Raw genomic sequence first — 24208 nt, 5'->3', positions numbered from 1 at the left:
TTAATTCTTAATTACTAAAAATAAACATGTGAATTGATACTTTTATTGGCATTCATTACTATTGTTTGCACAGTACTTCTTAATGATTTTCAGAGGATTAGGGCAACTAATGCTAAAAAAATCCTTTTTTAAAATAACTCACCAGTTAATTCTGATAACGTTGTACATTTTGAAAATATAGATGTTCAGTTTAATCTGCAATGACTGTTGGTTGTTAGAGTCTCCTTCAATAGGTCCCCAGCTGACTGTGTGTGTGTGTCATGAGTTAGAACTGCTGGCAACCTTGAGAGGGGGTGGGCAAAAGGCTGGATCACAGCTGCATGCTCTTGGTGCTGGTGTGCTTCACTGTATTCATCAACTCAGTATTCTTAAGGAACTACTCCAGTAGAAGAAAGAAAAAGGGAAATGTTAAATTGGAAAATATATCATGAAGAAAATGGTATAGCTTTCAGTCCTTTTTTGTATCTAGTAAATTTTGACTTCCTCATTGTGAAATGGTTATAGATGTGTTCACTCTGTATTTGTGTGACAACCTAATCTTTTGCCCATAAGTTGGTAGAATTGTGGCCTGTTGTAAAATGCAAAAAGCTTGTTTAATGTTGTTTTGCTGTACAGAGTATTCATCAAGAAAATTGCTGCAAGCTTTTTAATGAAAAAGCTTGGTGCATTTTTCATGTATTAAGCATTTGGTACATTTCTAAAAATATTATGATAAATGTCATATTTTCATAACTATGTAACTTTGTTCTGATAAAACATTACACTTTTGAATAGCAGCTTAGCTTTACTGATGCTCCATTAACACTTAGCTGGAGTTGGCAGCTGTAAAGAATATCCCACTGGAAACTGAAAGAATCGTAATTAATTGCATTTCTAATGTCATTGTATCAGAACTGCAAAGGTTCAGATTTTTGCTGTTTGTTGTCCTTTGTTATTTGAATAGGGATACCGTTTAGTTCAAAACTGTGCGAGAGTAAGCCATGGCACTAACAGGTTTGTGATTCTCTGACTCTGTACGCATGATGACGTGTTTCTGAAATTTGTTGATAACTATGTTCATTGCAAGCTGATAGAAATAGCTATGGAATGAGATTTAGTGGCAATGAGTAACTAAAATACAGTACTTTCTTACATCCTGTGGTTTTTCATACATCTACATGTTTACAGTGCAATGACTAGTCAACATTACTATGTTTTCCAACTTAATTCCAAACAGGCTTGTTCTGTTATTCAGCTGGAGTGTGAAAGGAGTTTGGCCCTGTCAGGACTTCCAATTAAATTCCTATTTGTTCATAAATGAACACACACATTGTTGCTCTCAGACTAGCAGAATATGGACTGAGCAGAGAACCTCTCTTCAACAATGTCTTTTTATTTGTTCTGGAAGCTATCCAGGTGAAATAAAGAAAAGATTTAAAATAGTATGGTGGAGTTAACATTTTAATTGTGTCCATTTTATATTGCATTTGATTTGTTGTCAAGCCTTTATGAAGAATTTCTGTTTCAAAGTATCATATTTGCAGCTCAGAGTTTATTTCTTCCATAAGAAATTTGGAGTTAAGATTTTAAATTACCTTTTTTAAATATTTTGGTCAGGGAAGAGTTTTATTCAACTATATTTAAATGGTTGGATGAGTGGGAAAGGATTTATGCTTTCATTTAGTGCTTGGGGGTGGGCAAAAGAATTTCTATAACTTCAATGTTTTTTTAAGAAGGGGAAAATGTATTTCACTAATTTTTTGCCACTATATACATTCATTGTGTGGCTTTTATGATGTTAATAATTAAGAAAGTGAAGCTTTTTAATCCGACCCCTAACGTTGTGCTGCTTTCTTGTGATTTTTCACAGCTCTCTGCCAAAATTACAGCAAATGAAAGTCCCCAGCGAAATTTCATCCCCCGCTGCTTTTGGTGGTGGTAGGGGAACTCAGATTTTAATCACAGACTGTGAATACAAGTACTGCTTGTGTGCATGATACAGACATATATCTGGATAGTTTAAGAGCAGGTGTACTGTTGGCAGAAATATCAGCAATATTTTTCACGGTGAGCTCTTAACAGACCTGTTAAAATGTTTTCCACTTGTAGTTTCATTGCTGAAAAGAAAATAGTGATAGTGGCTAAAAGAATAAGAAACATAAGCCAGCGTACAAATAATTGTCAAATTCCCTGCCATTCCATGTCCAAATATCACCACTATATCTACATTAAGAATACCTTAGTGTTGGGTGCACTACCAAAGAGTTGCATTGTCAGAGGCACTGTTCTTTGAGTGAGATGCTGATCTGTGGCTCCACCTAAATTTTTCAAGTGGATGTATTAGAAATCTCACAGCAATGTTTTGAAGTTGTTTGGAACTGGTTATCATTTCTCCCAGTTCGCTTGTTGGTTTTGAGATCTTGCTGTGTACAAACTGTACAACATTATTGTGGCAAAAACAGAAATTGGTGGCAAAGTTCAGCAGGTCTGGCAGCATGTGTGGCGAGAAATCAGAGTTAATGTTTCGGGTCAAATGACCCTTCCTTAGAACCCATACAGTACAGTACTGCTATTGTGTTTGCCCAGGACAACAGTGATTCATCTCAGAAGTAATTTATTAGTTGTAACTTGCTTAGTTAGCATATCCTGAATTTGTGATATATGCCGTTCCTTCCTTTCTCGAATCATTGTTTACAAATAACCAAAAGCACTACTTTATGGTTGCATTACTGATGTCCTTCTAGGAAATACTAGCTCAGAGTGAGCTACTACATCTGGATCTATGACATAAATATTAGTTGCAGTTTTAATTTTATTCTGGATAAGTTCCCATATCCTAGAACCTCATGAGAAATTATTTTCTGAACAGATGTTACTATTGAAGTTTTCAAATGACACAGCATATGTGAGTTTCACTAAATTTGATAGTTGAGGAACCTGAAGATTCCTGGTTTACCTGGTCTGAACCCTTTTCTATGTTACTCCTTAGTTTTTGTGTTGTCTCATGCATTTCATCTGTACTCTCCTTACTATTCTTCTATTTTCCATCTGACTTTTGGCACTAGGCCAGTTTTACTTAAAGATGCATAGATTCTTGTTTACATTTGCTAAATCATCATGTTTAGATTATAAAACTGTTATAAAAGGGATAAGGATCAAACCCCTCTGATAAGTAAACCAAGACACCAGCCCCAATCTGTTATGGCAGGAGTAGAGGTTCCATTCTAATAATTAAACCCAAAACAACCAGAGAAGCTCATCTTGCCTCTTGTAAACTGTTAAAAGTGTGGTTAAATATAAAGAATCCCTAATACTCACTTTGTAATTAATAAGTAACAATTTTTTTTTAACCCTAGCAGTGAACAAATTAACAGAATTACCAACAAGCCAAACACTTCCACCTCACCCCCCAACTAATTATTCTCTTATTGAACTAAATTCTGCAGATATTATGTTTCAATAAACATAAGTCCAACATATATAAATCAAAGTAATAAGAAAACAATAAATTAAAACTTAGTCTCTCAAAGTTCACACCGTATGTATCTTGGGGAATGCTCTGCCTTCTCATCTGTCTCTCCAGCCTTTTGCTGATCCTGCTGTCAGGGATGTTTCTCTGTAATTTCTTCTGTTCTGAACACCTCTCTCTCTGCTGAATTCTGGTGTGAAGAGTATTATCTATGAGTGCAGTGTACCTTTATGAATAGATGGCACTTTGAGAGAGCGTGGAGATTTCTGTGAGAGCAATAGGTTTATTCCTCAGATGGTGGGTGTGCTCTCCCCAATTTTCAAATGCCCTCATTTTTATACCCTTGATGACCTATTAATTTCTTTACAATTGGATTGTTTCCAGATAATCAAAACTATCAGATTTAAATTTTGTAAGTTTTGTCTAAGGGCTTGGTTTAATTTAATTGGCTGATTCAAGCTAGTTTCCAAAACATCAAAACAAGACTAAGATTTCCAATCACACAGCCAATTGTTACATGTTTCAGTTTTAGAACTATCTGTACACTTGCAGCTGCTTGCAGACATTTTCTCGTTTAAATCTCCAAGCTTAGAAAAGCACTTTATCTCTTAAACAGACCACACACTCTTTCCTTCTATCATTTTTACAAACAAATTCCAGCTTTCTGCCTTCCACTTCATGAGTACTTTACACAGTTTCATAACACAACTTTTGTGGGCCCTTCTTTTCTCAAAGTCTCTGTTTTGCCATATTTGGTTGAATGCTGCCTTAGTATAAGAGCAGTCACTCTTGCCTGACCTCTAGATTTCAAATCTTGTGACCATGTTGGAACTAGGCTATAATAATCTCTGAATTTGAATCTGGTCCTGCAGCAATTTTCTAATCAGCCTGTTTAGAGGTATTATTACTCACCTTTGGAGCAAGCGGGACTTGAACCCAAATCTTTTGGCTCAAGGTGGGGACATTACCATAGTCAAATGGGCCCAAGTCAAGTAGGCTGTTTCTTTGTGTTTCATCAACAGCACCTGACACATATCCAGTCTTTTTGATATATGACTTGCATTCAGCAAGCTTATTCAATGATGAAAACACCATACAATTATTGTCATGTCTGTTGAAAACTTTACCTAAAGTTCATCTATGCCTTTGTTACCCATAGTGCCTCCTCCAAGTGGTGTTAGCTGATGAGCAAGGGAGAATAGTAGTTATTGATCAGGAGGTTTCTCTGCTTATGTTTGGCCTGATTCTGAGACGCATCATGGGATTGATCCAGAGTCAGTATAAAATGCTCTGGGATCATTCTTCCCTTATTGTATATACCACAAAACCTGGGGAGTATCTGTCTTGATGTTGGGACAAATAAGTCTGATTTTGGCTGATGGGAATAGCTCTATAGGTGTGACTATGTCAGGTTATTTAGATTAGATTCCCTACAGTGTGGAAACAGGCCCTTCGGCCCAACCAGTCCAGACCTACCTCCCTCCGACCAATGCACCTAGCACTATGGACAATTTAGCATGGCCAATTCACCTGACCTGCACATCTTTGGACTGCCTGACCTGCACATCTTTGGACTGTGGGAGGAAACCAGAGAACCCAGAGGAAACCCATGCAGACATGGAGAGAATGTGCAAACTCCATACAGACAGTCGCCTGAGGCTGGAATTGAACCTGGAACCCTGGTGCTGTGAGGCAGCAGTGCTAACCACTGAGCCACTGTGCCGCCCCTATTGTTTAACTAGTCCAAATCCCCAAAAATGGGTCACATTTATTGGTACTAGCTTCACGTTTTCAGATTTTAAAATTGAATTCTGTTTCGGCTGTATGCATTACTTACTGAAGCAGCTTTCTATTTCTGATTTATAGCTCTTCAAATTGGGATTTAATTTTTTTCATGTTTTTATACTGGTTTTCATAAGCTAGTTGCAGTTAAATAAATGACTGATTACAAGAATTTCTAAAGATATATAATGATCCATCTGTGTGCTAGACAGCAAATCAACTAGGTGACTTCAGTCATAAATGTACTAATTCTGCTGGAATTAGTGCTGTTGAGGAATGTTCATGGGTTATGTAAATTTAGAAAAAACCTGTAAATTATTAACTATGTGATATCCGTATCACAAATTATTTAACTGGGAGGTATGGAGCTGTGTTCCTACTAGTCTCTTGCGCACACAAATATATTGAATAATTTCTTATTTCCTGGTTGCTGCATTTCTGCAATTTACAGCATTGGCAGTATACTTCAGTGGACTTTTGAATGTATTTGAACTCTAATTCAGAAATCAGTGATGAATTTGGATAATATGGTAAATAGTATCATGTTACTTAAAATGCTGGACTGGCCTTTTGACATACTGTTGATCAGTTATATAGAAAAACAATCTGTAGTAAGTCAGTACTTGTATATTCCTGTTCATGGACTGATTTATTGCTAACTTCGACTCTCACTGACTTAACATGATATTTTCTCTTTAATTAAGCAAATTGTGTTAATTCATTATCCTCTATTTTATAATATTTGCTCCCAAGTGGTACTAACTTCATACTTCTGTCTGTAATTGATCTGTTACGTGGTTGACATCATTGTGTTTTTTTGTGGCTTATCATAGAATTAGGTTGAAACAAACGGATACTTCACTCATTTGAAAGATCAATGCAGCTTGTTTTGTTCATCTCAATGTTCATCTGAAATAGATTTTAAATTGTGGATGGTTTAATTAAGGAATAAACATCATTTGAAGTTTAATTGACCTTTTGTGTAAAGCTGTTGATTTGTGCAGCATGACAACAACATTTTTTATAATTAGATCACAACATGTTTTGTAATTTAATTGGTTAACAACATTTGGAAATAAAATATTGTGTTGAAAGCTAAAATTTTAAAAATAATCACACATCCTTTGGTGTGTAAAGAATATATGCATTGGTAAATTACATTGCCAATTGTGGACTAACTGTTAATGTGATAGAATCAATTCAGAGCATAAATCACCAAGTTGTATCTTGACAGTCTTACTTCTAGCCAGAAAGGAATATATATATTTTTAAAATATACTGCTTTTTATTCATTTGCTTTTATTGCCTGTCCCTAGTTATTTCTGAGAACATGGTGGTGAGCTGCCTTCTTGAACTACTTCAATCCATGTGCATATAAAGTGAAATAGTAATATTTTCAAAATGTAGAAAAATAGATGTGGTTAAGTGATTTGAAAGAATTTTGGAAAATGAAGTTTAATGTAAAGTAAATTAAATTAAGATTTTTTAAAACAACTTTGTGCATTTTTTCTTTGCCACCGCCCAAACTGCAGATGTAATGAATAGAGAACCCTCAATACCAATGTTATTAATTCTTTCTTAGGCTATACATTCTACGAAAATGATTTATAAAGAAATGAGGTTTTGATTTTATAACGTGGAGTGGGGAAATATGGGGTTTCTATTAACTTGCATATAGGGTATCCTTTTTGAAGTAATAATCAAATTTAAATTGAATATGGCCTAGAAGTTTTTCCTGGAGGAAGTTTCAGTGCTGATGGCTTAGCATAATAGTCAGAAGTTTTGTGGCTCAGTCTGTAACATCCCTGCCTCTGAACCAGAAGTTATGGATCAACAGACATTCCAGGATCTGATTACCAAATAATCCAGCATTCACAAGGCACAAGTCAGGAATATGATGGAATACTTCCCACTTGCCTGGATGAGTGCAGCTCCAACAACATTCAAGAAGTTTGACACCATCCAGAACAAAGTAGCCTGAATGATTAGCACTGCATTCCCTTCCTCCACTACTAACGCTCAGTAGCTGCTGTGTGTACTATCTATAACAAGCGCTACAGAAATTTGCCAAATATCTTTAAACAGCACCTTTAAAACCCATAACCACTTCCATCTAGAAAGACAAGGGCAGCAGATACATGTGAACACCATCACCAGCAAGTTCCCCGCCAAGCCACTCAACACCCTAACAATTTGATAAAACATTTTAATTTTATTTAGCCAGGGATGATGCATCCTTCAAAAAGGACCTTTCTTTCTCACTGAAATAAATCTTTACTGAGAGTCATTAGATATCATATTAAAAGTCCGTCACAGCATCTCTGCTGTTCTGCCATTTTGCATGTAGTTTTGCAACTCAGTTTCGCTAGTTCTGATTTTATTTATATTTAATACATTAATTTTAGAATCATACTTCTTTCTCCCCTTCAAACTGATGTAAATTCTTACATGTTATAATTGCTTAGCTACTCCCTGCTGTGAGTTAATTGATTAAGCCTGTCTCATTGCATGTTACCAGATCCAGAATAGCCTGCTTTCTGGTTGAGGTTAGAATGTACTTCCCTGAAAAATTGTCCTGAATAGACACTAGCTTATTTTTTGAGTACCTTTTATCTGATACATGCACCTTATACATAGATTAAAATCATGCATGATTATTGCAGTACCTTTCTCACAGGTCCCATTTATTTCTCTGTGCCATACAACATACCTAGCTTTAGGTGGCCTATATTTTGTTCTTTGGAATTAAGGTTATCTCTCTCTCTCTTTCGCTCTCTTTCGCTCTCGCTCTCGCTCTCGCTCTCGCTCTCGCTCTCGCTCTCGCTCTCCCTCTCTCTCTCTCTCTCACATTGATATCCTTAATTAGCAGAGCTAAGCCACTACCTAAGTACTCAGGTTATGTGCAGAGAAGCGATTTCAGAGAATTCTTGATTGTATTCTGCTTTTCAGTGTTTTGTCCCATCTCTGAATCTAAATCAACCACACTTCAGCTGTTACATGCAATTCAAATAAACATTATTCCTGCATATCAGGCACAGTGCATTAATAACCCACAACCAGGTAAATCTTTCAGTTTTTAATGTGATTTATATTTGTACCATTAAAAAAATTGGGAGAAAACAGAGCTGATCTCAGTAAAGCACAGAAAAACCAAAAACATTGAATTATAAAATAAATTACAGCTTTCTGCTGTGCGTGAAAATCTGGTCACATTATTGACAAACCTCCCCCATCATTCTATCTGAAATTGAGGGTCTATACATGCTTTAATCATTGAAAGTGGCAGAACAGTTGAGAGAGCAGATAGATCCTAAGCTTTAATAACAAGGGCACAGAGTATAAAAACAAGGAAATTATGTTAAGATTATTTAGAATAATGGTTCATTCTCAACTGGAGTAGTGCCCAGTTCTATCCATCACTCTTTAGGGAACGAATGAAGGCCTCAGAGAAAGTGAGGAACTTCACAAGTAAAGATATATTGGAAAAAGTTGAGACTGTTTCTCTTGAAGAGGGACTGCAAGGAGATTGGATAGAGGTATTTAAGAATCGCAAGGTGACTCAACATTCCTATTAATGAAAGGACTGAGAACGAGAGAGGGCTGAAACAACTGCAGAGAGGCTGGTGTCATATCACCAAATCACCCTTTATTTACTAGTGCATAGTACACTGCCTGTGGCCAACCAACTTGGAGTCAGTCCTCAACTGAGGAAATTCTAATCTCCTGGGGTTTTTTCTTTTCTTTTGTTCCCTAAAATGAGGAGACTTTAAATCTCCTGGTCATTCTTTTTTTAACCGAGTCAGTGCCCTAAACAGAGGAGACTCTAAATTTCCTGGTTATATATATGTGTTTTCCATTACCCCCCACACTACCACCTAACCATGGGTAGTGCTTATATTTTCCCCAGCACCCATGTTGTGTGTGTGCAGGTGTGACTCACAGTAAAAGACAACAGGTGTACAAATCTTAATTCAATTTCCACCACCAGGAAGAAAGGAAGCGCCCAAGTGGTCAGTGACAACCAGTTCCCTTCTCAGAAGGTAATGCTACATGATCTCCTGGTTATATTGGTCACCCAAGACTTTTCTGATTGGCCCAGGTTATCAACCCCTATCAAGAACCTCATGGTTAACAACGTTCACCTGGTTCCAATCACTACACCAACCTCCCCACAAGTCTGGGGATGTGGGCCTGCTGTTTCGCTTGTACAGGTAGTTCTCCTATAATGCAGTAATTGCAGATTCTCCTCTTCTTCTGATGACAATAGTATGAGGAGGAGCATCTGTGGTTTCTGCCGGGCTTTCAGGTTGTTTTGAGGGACTTAAACAGGGCATAAGCAAAACATATTACGAGGTAATGGCTTTCAGGTGATCAACATGTTTGTTTAGAACGGTGTCACCTACTTGAACTTTGTAAGTCATGAGACCTGACCTCATGTTAACTTTGCCTTGTACCCATACAGGGCCATTCCCATGGTTCCGGCACTAAACTTCATCCAAATTTACTAGTGCACAGAACACTGGCTGTGGCGAGCCAGCTCAGGGTCGGTCCGCAACTGAGGAGATTCTAATCTGCTAGTTAAATTGGTCAGCCAAGACTTTCCAGATTGGCCCAGGTTAACAACCCCCATCAAGAACCTCGTACTTAACGAGGTCCACCTGTTTCCAATCACTACAAGGGCTTAGATTTAAGATAACTGGCAAAAGAAAGAAAAGGGACATGAGGAAAAAAATATTACCAAACAGAGAGTTGTTAAGATCTGGAATGAACTGCCGGAGACTGAGGTGGAGATGATTCAATCAAGGCACTTAAGAAGGCATTAGATTGCCATCGGGAAAGGGCAATGGGAAGAGGGTGAGGGAATGGCATGAAGTAAATCATTCTGATGGGCAGCTGGCACAGTCACAGCAGTCGAAATGGCATCCTTCTAAACTGTCACAATTGACTCTGATTAATTTTTTTAATTAATTTTTACAATATGAGCATCAATAGCAAAATTGCATTTTTTGTCCATTCTTAGCTGCCCTGAGTCAGCCTTCTTTCTAATGGTTGCTAGGGTACCTCAGAGGGCAGATAAGAGCCAACCATATCAATATAAAACTGTAGCCATATACTGGGACAGTGGGTTTTCCTCCTGACTAGATATTAATGAAAGGGTTTTCTGAATATATTAATCATTTTAATGAACAGTCATCCCAAAGTGCATGATTTCAAGCCTCTCCACTTGCCACATTGATACTCATTTCAGCATCCTGCCATGTGATCATGAAACTCATCATACCCTCATCATAAAATCCTCTGCCAAGATTTATTATCTGTAAATTTTATAGCGTTGTTCCCTATACCAGGGTCTAGATTGTTGTAAAAACTGCAAAGAGTAAAGAGTGATAATGAGATCTATTTGACTATTCTGACTAACTATAAAGATTGACTTATTAAATAAAGAAGGGAAAAGAAAGTTAAACTTAGAATTATGGCAGTGGTCAAAACTTTTTTATATTTTAATGTGGAATTCCAGTTTGGACTAGCAATACCATTCCCAAGTTTAACTGGTTTTCCATCTGGGATACATGTTTATCACTGAACAAATCGTATATGTACTTTTTGTTTCTAATCACGTAATACAGTGTGATTAAAACTGAAATGCTTTTTTTCACTGCAGAGGATATGGAAGTCCAGTTTTCAAAACACTCACGATCATCATAATCTACTGTTTTTACTTATCTGCTTTACCTATAATTCACAGAAATGTTATAGTATTGAAGGAAGCCATTCAGCCTATCATATCTGCACTTATATTCAAGCCATAAAAGATCCATTTCTTTTCATTCATATAGTCAGATGCAGAAATAATAGCCCTGGGAAAGAAGCCATTTGGCTCTTTTCATCTATATTGGTGTTTAAACTCCACAAAAATCAATAATCCTAAACACATTGAGTTTTACGTCCCTTCAAAATCATTAACTTCATTCACCTATCTAATTTAATCTGGAATGGTCAAAGAGTTTCTGCTTCAAAGGTAACTCTGAAAGTGCAAACCACAGCCTCCCCAATAAATAGGTTTTTCTCACACTATTTACTTAAATCATTTAAACTTGGACTTGCATCTACTTACCTATTCTAAACACCTCAACTATTAGAAACCAGTCTATGTTTACTCATCCACTCTCATCCTTTCGTAATTTTATACATTATAATGCATCCCAGTAAGCAGTTCTCAAATCTGTCATTACTTTTCCACATACCAAGCCAACAACATATTGTAAGTGGAATCTGACAGACTCTACTATAATCTGTGGCTATTGTATCTGTGGCTCAAAGAATTTTGGCTATTGTGCTGGAGGCAATGTTACAAGCATTGTGCTACTTCAGGGGCAGGGAAAGTTACCTCTACTGTTTCTCACAGAAGACAGTCACGTCCCTTAGAACAGAATCATTTAACTTGGTCAGTGATCAGGAATAGGAGGGATGGTTGTGAATGAGGCAAAAAAGGGGATCCAGAAGCTCAGAGGGGCCGCTTTTGCTATTGCAGTTGTTCAATAAGTTAGAGGTTCTTGCAGTTTCTGTGGAGGAGAGCAAGGACTGTCAATGAATGTAATGACGTGGAGATGTTTGTGTTGGACTTGGGTGGACAAAGTCAGAAGTCACATGACACCAGGTTCTAGTGCAACAGCTTTATTTGAAATCTCAAGCTTTTTCAGCACTGCTCCTTTGTCAGGTGAAGTGGAGAGAAGCACACAGGCACAGAATATTTAGGCAGAGAGACAATTCCAGGTAATTAAGAGTGCCAACAGATAAATACAAATAGTATGAGTGGAATGTCAACCGGCTGAATAACACGTCTTTGCAGGTGATCACATCTGTCAAATAGTGTGAGTAAAGTGTCAACAGTTGAATAACAAGTGAAGGGATGACCTATGAATCAATTAATTGAGGTAGAGAGATAATTACAAATCATCAAAATTAAGATGATTCTAGAGACAAACTGAATGGCTGAAATAATATGACTGGGAATCAGAGTGACATAATGAGTGTCTAACCAAAATAACAAGTAATCAAAAACTATACAAATTGATTAAGATAGAGAGATAATAACAAGCAATCAAGATAGAACAGTAAGGAATACTTTCCAAACACATACCAGTATGGTGTGGGGTTACATGTAGTGCAACACGAACCCAAGATCATGGTTGAGGCTGTCCTCATGAGTACGGAAGTTGGCTATCAGTTTATATTCTGTGATTCTGTGTTATCATGTATCTCAAAGTCTGCCTTGGAGGACACTTAGCAAAGATCAGAGGCTGTATGTCCTTGACCGCTGACTGGGAGGGAGCATTCCTGCCTGGCGATTGTTGCATGGTGTCTATACATAGTATTATCTGCAGGATTGATCTCTGCAACCAGGAAAGTAAGAGTTAAGAAGACTGGTGTTGCATGGCTTTTTTATTATTCATTCATGGGATGTGGGCGTTACTGACTGGAACAGCATTTATTGAGACTGAGAATTAGAAACTAATCATATTGCTTTGGGTCTGAGGTCACATGTAGGCTAGACTTGATTAGAATGTCAGATTTCTTCCCTAAAGAATCCATTGGTATTTACAACAAATTCCTTTCAAATTCATTTCCAGATTTTTACTGTAGTGATTGTAATGAGGTCAGCCAGGAGACATCACGAATGAGTTCCCTGATTGGGGCTGTTATATTGTTTCAATCAAGGAGCTTAGGCTGACAGAGAAGAACAGGAGTGTCAGGCGTCCTTTCACTCTGAGCGCTGGTTCTGAGGAAGCTGGATCAGTGTCAAGGACTCTTCACATGTGAATAAAAAGTGATTTAGTGACGGGATACTGGCTTCTGTGGAGTTATTTCATGTTGAATAAGTGTCAACATCTGCCACGTTGAGATTCAAACCATGTCTCCAAAAAATTAGTCTGGGATTCTGGATCACTAGTCCAATGCCATTACCACTATCCCACCATGTCCCCATCCACTCAGCCCTGGAGAGGAACTTGCACTCTTTGGGGAATGATCCAGTATTTGCGATGCTCATGGCCACCATCAACAGTTCTTGAAATTGGTCTTGACTGATACTGCCTAAATATGAGAGATTGGTGTATTTGTGAAACAAGATTTGGAATATCTGATCCCTGTAGTATAATCATGTCATTGTGATAGGTGCCAGAATTTATTTTCTCTCCAACCATATGACCACATTGTAACGTGGAGGATGATTATTTAAGTAAGCTGTTCTGATCTGAAATTCAAATAGCATTGTATATTGAAAATTGGGAAGTGATGCTTGGGGAAGCTACATTTGTTTATAATGGAAGACTGTCAGTTTTTCTGCTGCACTTTTTATTTAAAATGATGAACGTTTACTATAAAATTGTGTCATGCAGTGAAGCATTTTCTCGTGAATTTAATTTTGAACGACTTCTCACAGCTGGCTAATTTCCTTGTTACAATGCACTATGAAAGTCATGAACAGTCAGGAATTTAAAGATGAAAGGCCTAGTGGTGAAAAGGTGTGCAAAACCATCCTGCACCTAATAGCATAAGTCAACATTGTCTTCACTGATGTTATAGTCATGCTGAAGCAAATATGTTGTGTTATGCATAGAAATTGCAAGCTTTGTTTGGAATTTGTTAAAGAAATATTGATTTAGTAGGCTTCAGACTGAAATTATTGCTCCACTTATCAAAAATCATTCAACAGGAAAAATTGACAAAAGATATAGTTCTTTTCGTAAATTCCAAATCCACTGAAACTTGACATTAGCAGTTCACTTATTGCATGGTCATACAGGTTTCATGATGTCAAAGCTCAATTTCTGTAGGTGCATGATTTGTTTAAATACAGTAATTATTCTGTACTTGACATTCATTATAATTATAGCCTGATTATCCAAACTGTTTCATGCAGCACTGAAACTTTTTTGGGAATATGTCTCCAGTTTGGCTCTTAGCATGACCTTGCAGTCCTGTGGAATTTAATTGATACAGCCCTTCCTCCTTCATTTTGATGACTACTTGAGTAGACTTAGACCAAAAATGAGCTGAAATGACGGATATCATGGTGCAACAAATGTGGTATAATGTCGACACATATCTATGATTCCCAGTTTTGTTTTCTTGAGACAAATTTTCTACGAATGATTTTGATAGGATTTGCTGAGCTGTTTGACATGAAAAAGAAAGCAAAGAAATCATTTTAAGTAATGATAAAGCTGCTATGATGAAATGCAACATTTTTAGAAGTGAAGAGGAAGACATCTTTTTTCAAAGAATTCACCATGTCAATACCACAAAAGAGGGCAAAAGTGTAGTGAAAACTATTTGAGCTAGAAAACTGATGTTAAGTTTAAAATGCTAGTACATGATGGCAAGTGGACTTGTTTAATTTAACTGAAAGGGAAACCTCTGTAACCTGTGCTTGGGATAGTTTCCTGAGGAAAAACCAGTCAACACATTTTCCAGTAACTGCGATGTTAGCTGCAAGAATGTCATTTAGCTGACTGGCTAGTTTGCAATGCTGAATGATGCCAAAAGCATGGACTCAAATCCCACACTGGCATGAAGAATTCTCCTTCTCAACCTCTCCCCTTGCTTGAGCTGTAGTCACCCTTAGGTTAATGAGAGAATAGCCCTATAGTCTGGTAGGTCAGCAGCAAATTTGCCTTACCTTTGTTAACTTATAGTGGTTTATTTGCATATTTTTCCAACTGTATATATCCTTTTACATAAAGTTGGATGCAATTACCTATTAAAACCATCTTTATTTCTTGATTATAATCTTCTATTTGCAATTTTAATTTCTCCAGAAAATTTTAGTTTAGGAAAGCATTTTATTCATGCTGCATGTAAAAATAATATTCAGTTTACATCTGTTGGAATTCTTTTTAAGGGGGCATCTGTAATTGGGTTGGTTCATTGTGTTGCCTGGCGCACATGGAGACACATGAGGTATGTAGATAACTGAAGCATATGACTTGGGGTTGCCAGCCATCTGGTGGTGACAGCAGCAGCATTAGTTGAGTCTTGCTTTGTGAAGAACAAAGCTAGGGCAAGGCAAGAAGAGCCAAAAAGACAAAGGTATTTTGGAAGGAGAAATTGTTTCAGTGAGGGATATGGTTGATAGAAGGGAATAAGAAATATAGCAAGAGGCAGATGGATGACATGATGGAATTTAGTTACACAGGTGTAGTGATTGTAATGAGGTCAGCCAGTGGGCATCATAGAACATTAGTTCCCTGATTAGACCAGATTAACAGCTCTGGCTGCCAGATAAAAAGAGGAGTGTTAGAATTTCTGACACTGAGTGCTGGATCAGTGTCAAGGACTTTCCTTATGTAAATAAAGGGTGATTTGGTGACAGAATATTGGCCTCTGTGGAGTTATTTCAGTGTAGATGAGAGTAAAACATGTTCCTGTAGAAACTTGCTTGCAACAGCCATCTTTGAGTTGAGGTAACTATTTCTGGCATCATGCTGTTACTTGGGAAGTTCGACTCATTTGACCATCTCGCTGAAGACTGGGTCCAGTATGTGGAAAGAATATGTTATTTTTTTCCAGGCAAATGACATTGTGGCAGATGAAAAGCAATGGGAAGTTCTCCTAATAACCTGGGAGCCAAACATTTCATGATGCACCAAATACTACAATCTGACAAGAGTTGATGGATTTAATTAAGGAATATTATGATCCCAAGCCTCATCTAATGCTGTGATGCTATTGTTTTTATTCAGCAATTTGAGAATGAGGGGAATCTGAATTAGGATTTTTGATGAGGTTAAGAAACTGCCAGAGGCATGTGACTTTGGTTTAGCCATTAAATGGAATGCTGAGAGACCGATTGGCATGTGGGATTAATAATGTAACTATGCAAAAGCTCCAACTAGCTCAAGCCTAACTGGACTTCAAACAGACAAAATGTCGAGATCAGCCCACAGCAAAACCCCAAAGCAAAGCCAACCCTTAGCTAAATGGTTAAAATTTTCTTCAGGATCCAGGCCAGCAAGCCATTGTAGTTGCTTCTTGTATGTGGATTCAAGACAGCAAAAGAGTCCTATTCTAAATTGAGTAAGAGAACTCATAGGCCAGTATCCAGAAGAGTGCACACTCTGGAAAGTCCAACTACTGCTGGTTTGGAACAGTTAAATTGCTTAGCAACATCCAAATAAGAACCAATCAAAATAAACATCTGGTTAAAAGGTCCTCTGGTTCAAATGGAGGTCAATACTGGCGCAGCAATCACAAAACCAGTCTTTAACAAAATTTGTTCTGGACTCCACCCCTTAAGCTTGGGCAAGACTTTGGCCAGACTGAGAACCTGTACTGGGGCATCTTTATAGATTAAGGGTTCAAGTTTGGTTCCAGTCTCTTATGCAGTTAGTTCAGTTACCACTGCTTGTACTAAAAGGCTCAGGCACAAGCTTGGTGGGGTGAAGTTGGTTGAGAAAGCTTCACCTTGATTGGCTCAACATTTTTCGATTAGAAAATGCCTGCCTGCGTGAAGTCCTACTTAAATTCCTGGAAGTTTTTCAGGAAGGTCTGGGACAATCCAAGGAGCCAAGTCCACCTTGCATGTTGACCAGGAAGCAATTCCATGATTCTGCAAGGTCCACCCAGTGCCATTTGCCTCACAGACAAACGTGCAGGCAGAAATCAAAAAGCTGGAAAGTGAAGGAATATTCAAACCAGCTCAATTTTTGGAATGGGCGTCACTGGGCATACCACTTTTGAAGCTCGATGGGTTGGTTCGCCTTTGTGGAGATTTTAAACAAACGGTAAACTACTTTTCACAGCTGGATAAATATGCAATCCCTTGCATAGAAGACTTATATGCAAAGCTAGCAGGTGTTGTGTCCTTCATGCAGTTGGACATTAGCCATATATACTTTTTTAAAAAATATTTTTATTGAAAAAATTTTCTTTACAAAATTAGAAAGTTACAAAAATATGAAAATATAGCATAACATCATAAACAACAATAAACTAACAACAGGTAGACAACCCTTTATCCGAAATCCAAAAAGCTTCAAAATCCGAAGGTTTCTTCGTGAAGTTTTTTCTCATTAACAAGGTTGTTTGGCATGCAAACAGGTTAACCCAACTCCACATACACTCGATGCATGTCACTTGGATGCGATATGGGTGGGCGTGGCCCAGCACTGGCAGAACTCAATTCTGTCTCGGGGCCCATAGTACTCACAGTGAGTCTGCTGTTCGGTTAGATTTTTAAAAATTTCACCGTCAAACTGTCACTTATTCTGAAATTCGAAAAATTTAGAATTCCAAACCCAGCTGGTCCCGATCATTTCGGATGAATGATTGTGTACCTGTACTATATTCAACAAAAGAAATCAAAACTACACTTATTACAAATCAATAAATAAGTAAATAACACCGCTGAGTACAACAGGGCAATAGCTCTCAACCTTCGAGAGCATCAATTATTAAACCCAGATTTGTTCAAAATTCTTCCTCTCATGACCTTAGGTTTATCAGACTAAACAATCATGGCTAGGCAAAAGCCCTAATCAAAATGGCGGACAGATTTGCTTCCAAGTAATTCAGAGAGGGCTGCCATGTTTTATAAAAGTTGTCCGTTTTCTGGTGCACCATTTTTGTAAGAAAGTCTAAAGGAATGTGTTCCATAATTAACTTACGCCATCCAGACAGATTCGGGGAGTTCTTTAACACCCAGCACATCAGAATGTTGTTCTTCGCACAAAAAGTGAGGTTAAAAAGCTTTGTCCCATGTACATCTAAGGGAGGTAAATTCAGCAAACCCAGTAGCAAAGAGATCAGGTCCACCTTGATTTCGGTCACCAAGACCCTATTACTCCTGTCACAGCGCTCCAATATGCATAGCGCCTGTGGCAGGACCACAGACAATGAGTGAGGGTATCCATATTTACTTTACATTTGAGATACATTGAAGATGCTCCCTGCTTAAGGTTCGCAAGACAGTCTGGGGCCAGATGAGCTCTATGAAGAATCTTTAACTACATAGCATGGATCCTATTTCATATCGAAATCCTCTTCGCATTCTCACAAATGTTTCTGATGTGATCTCAACTCCTAACTGTCTCTCCCAGACCTCATGTAGACACTCAATGTCACTCGAGGAACCTCCCCCCAACAAATAATAGAGAGTACTCACTGAAAGAGTGCCCTTAACCTAAAACACCCTCTTTTCTGTATCAGATCTTTTACACTCAGTCAAAAGTGTAGTCTCCTTTTGGATACAATCTCTAATCAGAAAGAAAGGAAGAGGTCTTTACTCGACAATCCATATTTCTGAGTTATTTAGTCAAACGACATCAACGTTTCACTCTCAAACAGATCACCGAAACAAGAGACTCTTCTGTCTGCCCAATGTTTAAACTCAGGATCAATTGTCCCTGGCTGGAAACCTGGCATGCCAACTATGGGATTAAGAAAAGATGTTATAGACATATTACCCTCCATCTGCCTCATTACTCTCCATGCTTTTACAGTGTTAGTAGCAATTGGATTACAGTAATGTTCCGCAACTGTCCTCATTTTGTCTAAAAATAGCAGGTTGATAAGAGGACACTTGGTCTGGGAGGCCTTACTGTCCAACTAAGTCGTGCCGAGTCCCCACAGGCCCACTCGCTTACAAGAGATAGGGGAGAGCTCAGTTGACATTTTCTAATATTTGGGAGGACCACTGCACATCCCCATCCCTGGAGCAATTGCAGTTTCATAACCTTAATAAGGGGCTGCTTATAGCGCCAAATAAAAGAGCTAAACCAGCCATTCGATTTCTGAAATGTTTGCCAAGGAAAGAGCAAAAGGAGCATCCGCAAAGAGTATGGATGAGGAATAATATTCATTTCGACCCAACCCAACCCAACCATGATTTTGGAAGGGCATCTCATCTTTGAAGGTCTTGTTTAATCTTATCAAACAAATGAACAAGATTAGCCTTGAATAACTGATCAAAGCTAGGGGTAACAGAGAGGCCTAAGAAAAGAAAACCACCCTATGCCTACTTAAAGGGAATCCACCTTTCACGCCAGGTATTCCCGGCACTGCCTGCGACTTTGAAAAATTGATCTTGTAACTTGAAAAAGAACCAAATGAATTCATAAACCGTATCAAACAGGGCACTGAGACTACCGGGTTCGAGAGAAAAATAAGAACATCAGCAGCATATAGTGTAATCTTATGCACTTTTGACCCCTCCTTTGGGGCAGCTATATTAAGGTCCCCACGATTGGTAATTGAGCTGTTGGCAGGGGCCAATGTGAAAAGCAAATATGGAAGGGGGCAGCCTTACAAGCTGCCCCTACCAGTGTTAAAATTATCAGACCTTATACAATTGGTGAGAATCGCGACCAAAGGATCACTGCAAAGGACGCTTATCCATCTAGTAAACACTTCACCCAGGCCAAACTGCTCCAGGGTATTAAAAAAGAATGGCCGCCAACACTTGAACCGATCGCTGCTGGCACGCTCGAATCCTGTTAAGTAACTGGCACAGTGGTTAGCACTGTTGCCTCACAGCGCCAGAGACCTGGGTTCCTTTGCTGCCTAAAGCCAAATGGGTGGCACGGTGGCTAGCACTGCTGCCTCACAACGCCAGAGAGCCGGGTTCAATTCCCGCCTCAGGTGACTGACTGTGTGGAATTTGCACATTCTCCCCTTGTCTGTGTGGGTTTCCTCCGGGTGCTCTGGTTTCCTCCCACAGTCCAAAAATGTGCCAGTCAGGTGAGTTGGCCAAGCTAAATTGCCCATAGTGTTAGGTGAAGGGATAAATGTAGGGGAACGGGTCTGGGTGGGTTGCTCTTCGGAGGGTCGGTGTGGACTTGTTGGGCCAAAGGGTCTGTTTCCACACTCTAAATAATCTGATATAATCAAAAAAACTCTCCTAACATTATTAGAGGATCTGTGACCTTTTATAAAACCTGCCTGATCTTTTTTAACAATAGAGGGCAACACCCCTTCTAACCTCAATGCCAAAGTCTTTGACAAAATTTTAAAATCAGAATTTAAGAGCGAGATAGGTCTATGAGAAGCACGGCCCTCCAGGCCGCGATGAAAAGGCCATCACATTAGTGCAGCAGTCAAAACTTTAAGTGGTTGGGCTGGAAGACAATAGACATTCAAAATACCATATTCCTTGCTATGTATTAGGGCCTTAAGGATAGCAAACCGAGCATATGCATCTTTAACACAATCTATTAAATTAAATGGAAGATTCTTCCGGCTGTGTATGGTCTCACTCTGCTCTTGGCGCTAAAGGATGAGAAAAACACCCGATTCAACCCGCTGTGCTGTAACTTCAAGATTCCTTGTCATTAAGGCGAGTCTTCTGCAACAGGGCAGCATGCAATCTCTCCTTTTTGAAGCTTGGCAACACCTTTTTTTCTTTTAACTGGTGAATGGATCCCTCTAATATTCCATTGGCACCATTTAAGAACACTGCTAGCCATGATCCTTTACAACCACCTTTGACCTGCTGAGAGGAAGAATTCGACTCGCAGTACGCTGATCATATACAAAAGAAGACTTGTGGAGTTTATTTACGAAAAACGAAAAAACTAAATTAACTATAAAACTCAAAAGGCACTTAATGATGGACTCTATCCCTGCCCATAGAGGGTGCTTACACCTCCCACACACATCTCCATTCTCCCTTCCAGCTCGAGCCACACTCCAGACCCAAGCAATAGAAAGAAACAGACAAAATAATGAGCACTCTGCCCACCCCCAACTATATATCAACACCAATCATAATCAAAGAAAAAAAACACACCAATAGCAGCTTCTTTAAGAAAAAGGGTAACATTACAAGAAACATAGCAAGAAATAAAACAAACATTATTGTCCATGTCTATAAATCCATCCGAATTATTTTAAAGTGCCCAAGAAATTTTTCACTTGTTTCAAGGAGTCAAATGACTGCGCCGTCTCCTGGTGAGTAATACGAAGTACCACTGGGTATTGAATACCAAGGTGCCTTAATTTTCGCTTGACCTCATCAAACAATTTCCTTTTACAGATCACCGCTGTAGGAAAGTTCTGGAAAAACATGATCTTAGTTCCCTTATCAGTCAGGGCCTGTGGGTCTTTCCCCATTCTTCCATAAGATTCCAGGACTCTCTGCTTGTCCCTGTAGCTTTGAAATCATACCAAGACCGGGCGGGGGCGTCAATCCACACCAGATCTGTGCACCGCAACCAGGTGAGCTCTGTCAACCTTCACCAGGTCCACCTCGGCATCCCAGCCAAGAAACTGTGGCAGCCAGTCTGCAAAAAAGCTTGCTAGCTGCCCACCTTTCATTCTATCCCCAACAACACGGATATTTTTCCTCCTACCTCAATTTTCCAGATCATCAACCTGTTCGGTCAAGATGCAGACCTGTTTTTCAAGGGTCTGGATCTGCCCTGCCAAGGACTTGACCTCAGTCTGTGATGTCGCGGTACGCTGCTCGATTTCTTCAACTTGCTTCCTAAACCCTTCCAACTCCTTCTCATGCTGTTGTAGCATGACTGAAATCAGCGCTAGCCGAGTATGATTGCCTTCCATCAACTGCTTGATCATCCCTCGGGTCGCCACAAGTTCTTCAGTAATGTTCTGCACAGGTACCTCTTTCTCGGCTGCTGAGGGAGCTGCATCTGCTGTCGCAATTGTAGTCACGGGCCCGCCCGATACCTTCAGCAAGTGTCCCGTCTGTGGAGTTTGGCTGTATATTTTCCTTTCATCATTCTCGCTCACTCAAAAAGGATTTACAGTAGAACCTCGACTATCCAAACATCAACCATCCGAATCCCCGACCATCTGAACAAAATCTCAAGGCCCTGCAAAATCGGCACCAGGCAACCCAGCATTCAGTTATCAGTCAGGTGGTATTATGGCGTGCATTACCAGCTAACCGAGAAATGTTCGATAACCGGCACTCAAACTACTGCTTGTTTACTATAGATCAGCTATTGATTAAACAGCACTATGGCGCGCATTACTGAACAATTGAGAAATGCTTGGACAACTGGCACTTATAGATTACCGCTTGTTTCCAGCGACCTGAACAATCAATCATCCAAACAAAATGGTCCCTGCTTGTCTCGTTTGGACAATCAAGACTCCACTTCAAATGGATTTAAACAGTTTAACAACCGTTTAACATCAATTTTCTCCCAAAAGGTAAGGTGACGGGAGGTAAAAATATCACTACCACTGGGCTGGGGTGCAGAACTCGGCAAGGCAGATCTACTCAGATCGCCACCATCTTGAATCCCCAGCCATGTGTGCTTTTAATTGCGGTGAGATGAGGATTCCCAGAAGTATGCCACAATTAACACCCATAAGAGTTTGTACCAATATATGAGTCTGCCATTTGGGGTATCATCAGCCTGTGCAGCTTTTCAACGGACAATGAAGAACATTTTTCAAGTTCTACCCCAGGTCACCATTTATCTAGATGACATGCTAATCACATGGAAAACCAATAAAGCGAACTTCAAGAACTTGTGTACAGTCCTTAGATGTTTCTCCCAGGTGGGTGTAAGCCTAAGAAGAGCAAAATGTGTGTTCCTGGCAGCCCGAGTGACCTACATGGGCTACAGAGTTGACAAAACTGGTTACACCCATTGAAAGATAAAGTGAGGGCAATCAAAGATGTCCTGGCTCCCACGTCTGTACAGGAATTTAGGTCCTGGGGCTAGTGAATTATTATGGAAAGTTCATACATAACTTAGCCTCCACCCTGCCACCTTTGTATCAACTCCTTTAAAAAAAAGGTCAGCTTTGGAAACGGCCGCATACTTAAGTAAGAAAGATTCTGGGAATTGAAGAAACAGATATCATCGTCTAAGATGTTGGCACACCATGATCCCGACTGAGATCTGGTAATGGCATGCGATGTCTTCCCATATGACATCGGGGTAGTACTAGCTCATAGGTGTCCCAATGGAGATGAATGCCCAATAACAAATGCATACAGGATTTTGACTAATGCAGAGCATAAGTTCGGCAGTCATATTGGGAGTCAGGCAGTTCCACCAACACTTTTATGAACGTAAATTTGTAATAATAACAGACCACAAACCCTGCCTAGGTATGCCGCCCCCTTCAGGCCAGGTTGAGCGTTGGGCTCTAATTCTAAGTGTGCATAATTACAAGTTGGAACACTGTTCGGGATAAAGTAGCGAATGTGGATGCATTGAGCCGTCTCCCACCGGCAGATATGCCACTGGTAGTACAGTCCGTGATGGTTTTAAATTTTCTGGACACACTTCCAGTCACAGCTGATAATATCAGATTTTGAATGCAGAAAGAACTGGTCCTGACAAAACTGAAACAGCTGGTGGTGATATGGATAACTAAAGGATCGTCACAACCAGAAAGGAAACCTTTTTGGATCTGGAAAGACCAGATCATCTATTATTATAGGGAACAAGAGTAATTGCCCCAAGCAAAGGTCGCAACCAGGTACTAACTGAACTCCACCAAGGTCATCCAGTGGTATCCAAAATGAAGATGTTGGTGAGCAGTTGTGTTTGGTGGCCAGGCTTAGACACAGACATAGCTGCATTGGTCAGACAGTGCCCAGAATGACAACAAGGACAAAAATTACTGCCAGCAGCACCCCAACATTTGTTGGAAATGGCCAGGTAAACCCTGGACTCAGTTACAGGTTGACTGTGCAGATCCTTCCATGGGCTCAATGTTCTTAGTCATTGTAGACTACCACTCAAAGTGGTTGGAAATGCATGGAATTCATTCATCAAACATCACAACAATAAATATACTGCAGGCATCTTTTGTGATACATGGATTCCCGGAAGTGTTGGTCACAGGTAATGGGCCATCATTTACTAACAGGGAATTTGAGTATTTCCTAAAATAGAATAGATTTGACATATACTGACAGCTCCATACCAACCATCATACAACAGCCTGGTAGAAAGAGTAGTCTAAACTTTGAAATAGCCCTGTTATGGGTAA

At 39.3% G+C, this 24208-nt stretch overlaps 1 protein-coding gene across 4 annotated transcripts in view; it reads left to right on the top strand.

The window, feature by feature from the left end:
- The first annotated feature begins 304 nt into the window (after positions 1 to 304).
- Positions 305 to 24208, top strand: part of plekhg4 (pleckstrin homology domain containing, family G (with RhoGef domain) member 4) — a 223422-nt gene continuing 199518 nt past the window's right edge. For all 4 annotated transcript variants that reach the window (XM_043707122.1, XM_043707121.1, XM_043707119.1 and 1 more), the window contains exon 1: positions 305 to 439. In XM_043707122.1, the coding sequence (XP_043563057.1) occupies positions 428 to 439 (12 nt within the window). In that variant the 5' untranslated portion in view covers positions 305 to 427. The remainder of the gene's footprint in view (positions 440 to 24208) is intronic.

This window comes from Chiloscyllium plagiosum, chromosome 17 (genome assembly GCF_004010195.1).
Source record: "Chiloscyllium plagiosum isolate BGI_BamShark_2017 chromosome 17, ASM401019v2, whole genome shotgun sequence".
NCBI classification, from domain to species: Eukaryota; Metazoa; Chordata; class Chondrichthyes; order Orectolobiformes; family Hemiscylliidae; genus Chiloscyllium; species Chiloscyllium plagiosum.
This window is presented reverse-complemented; position numbering and strand designations above follow the sequence as displayed.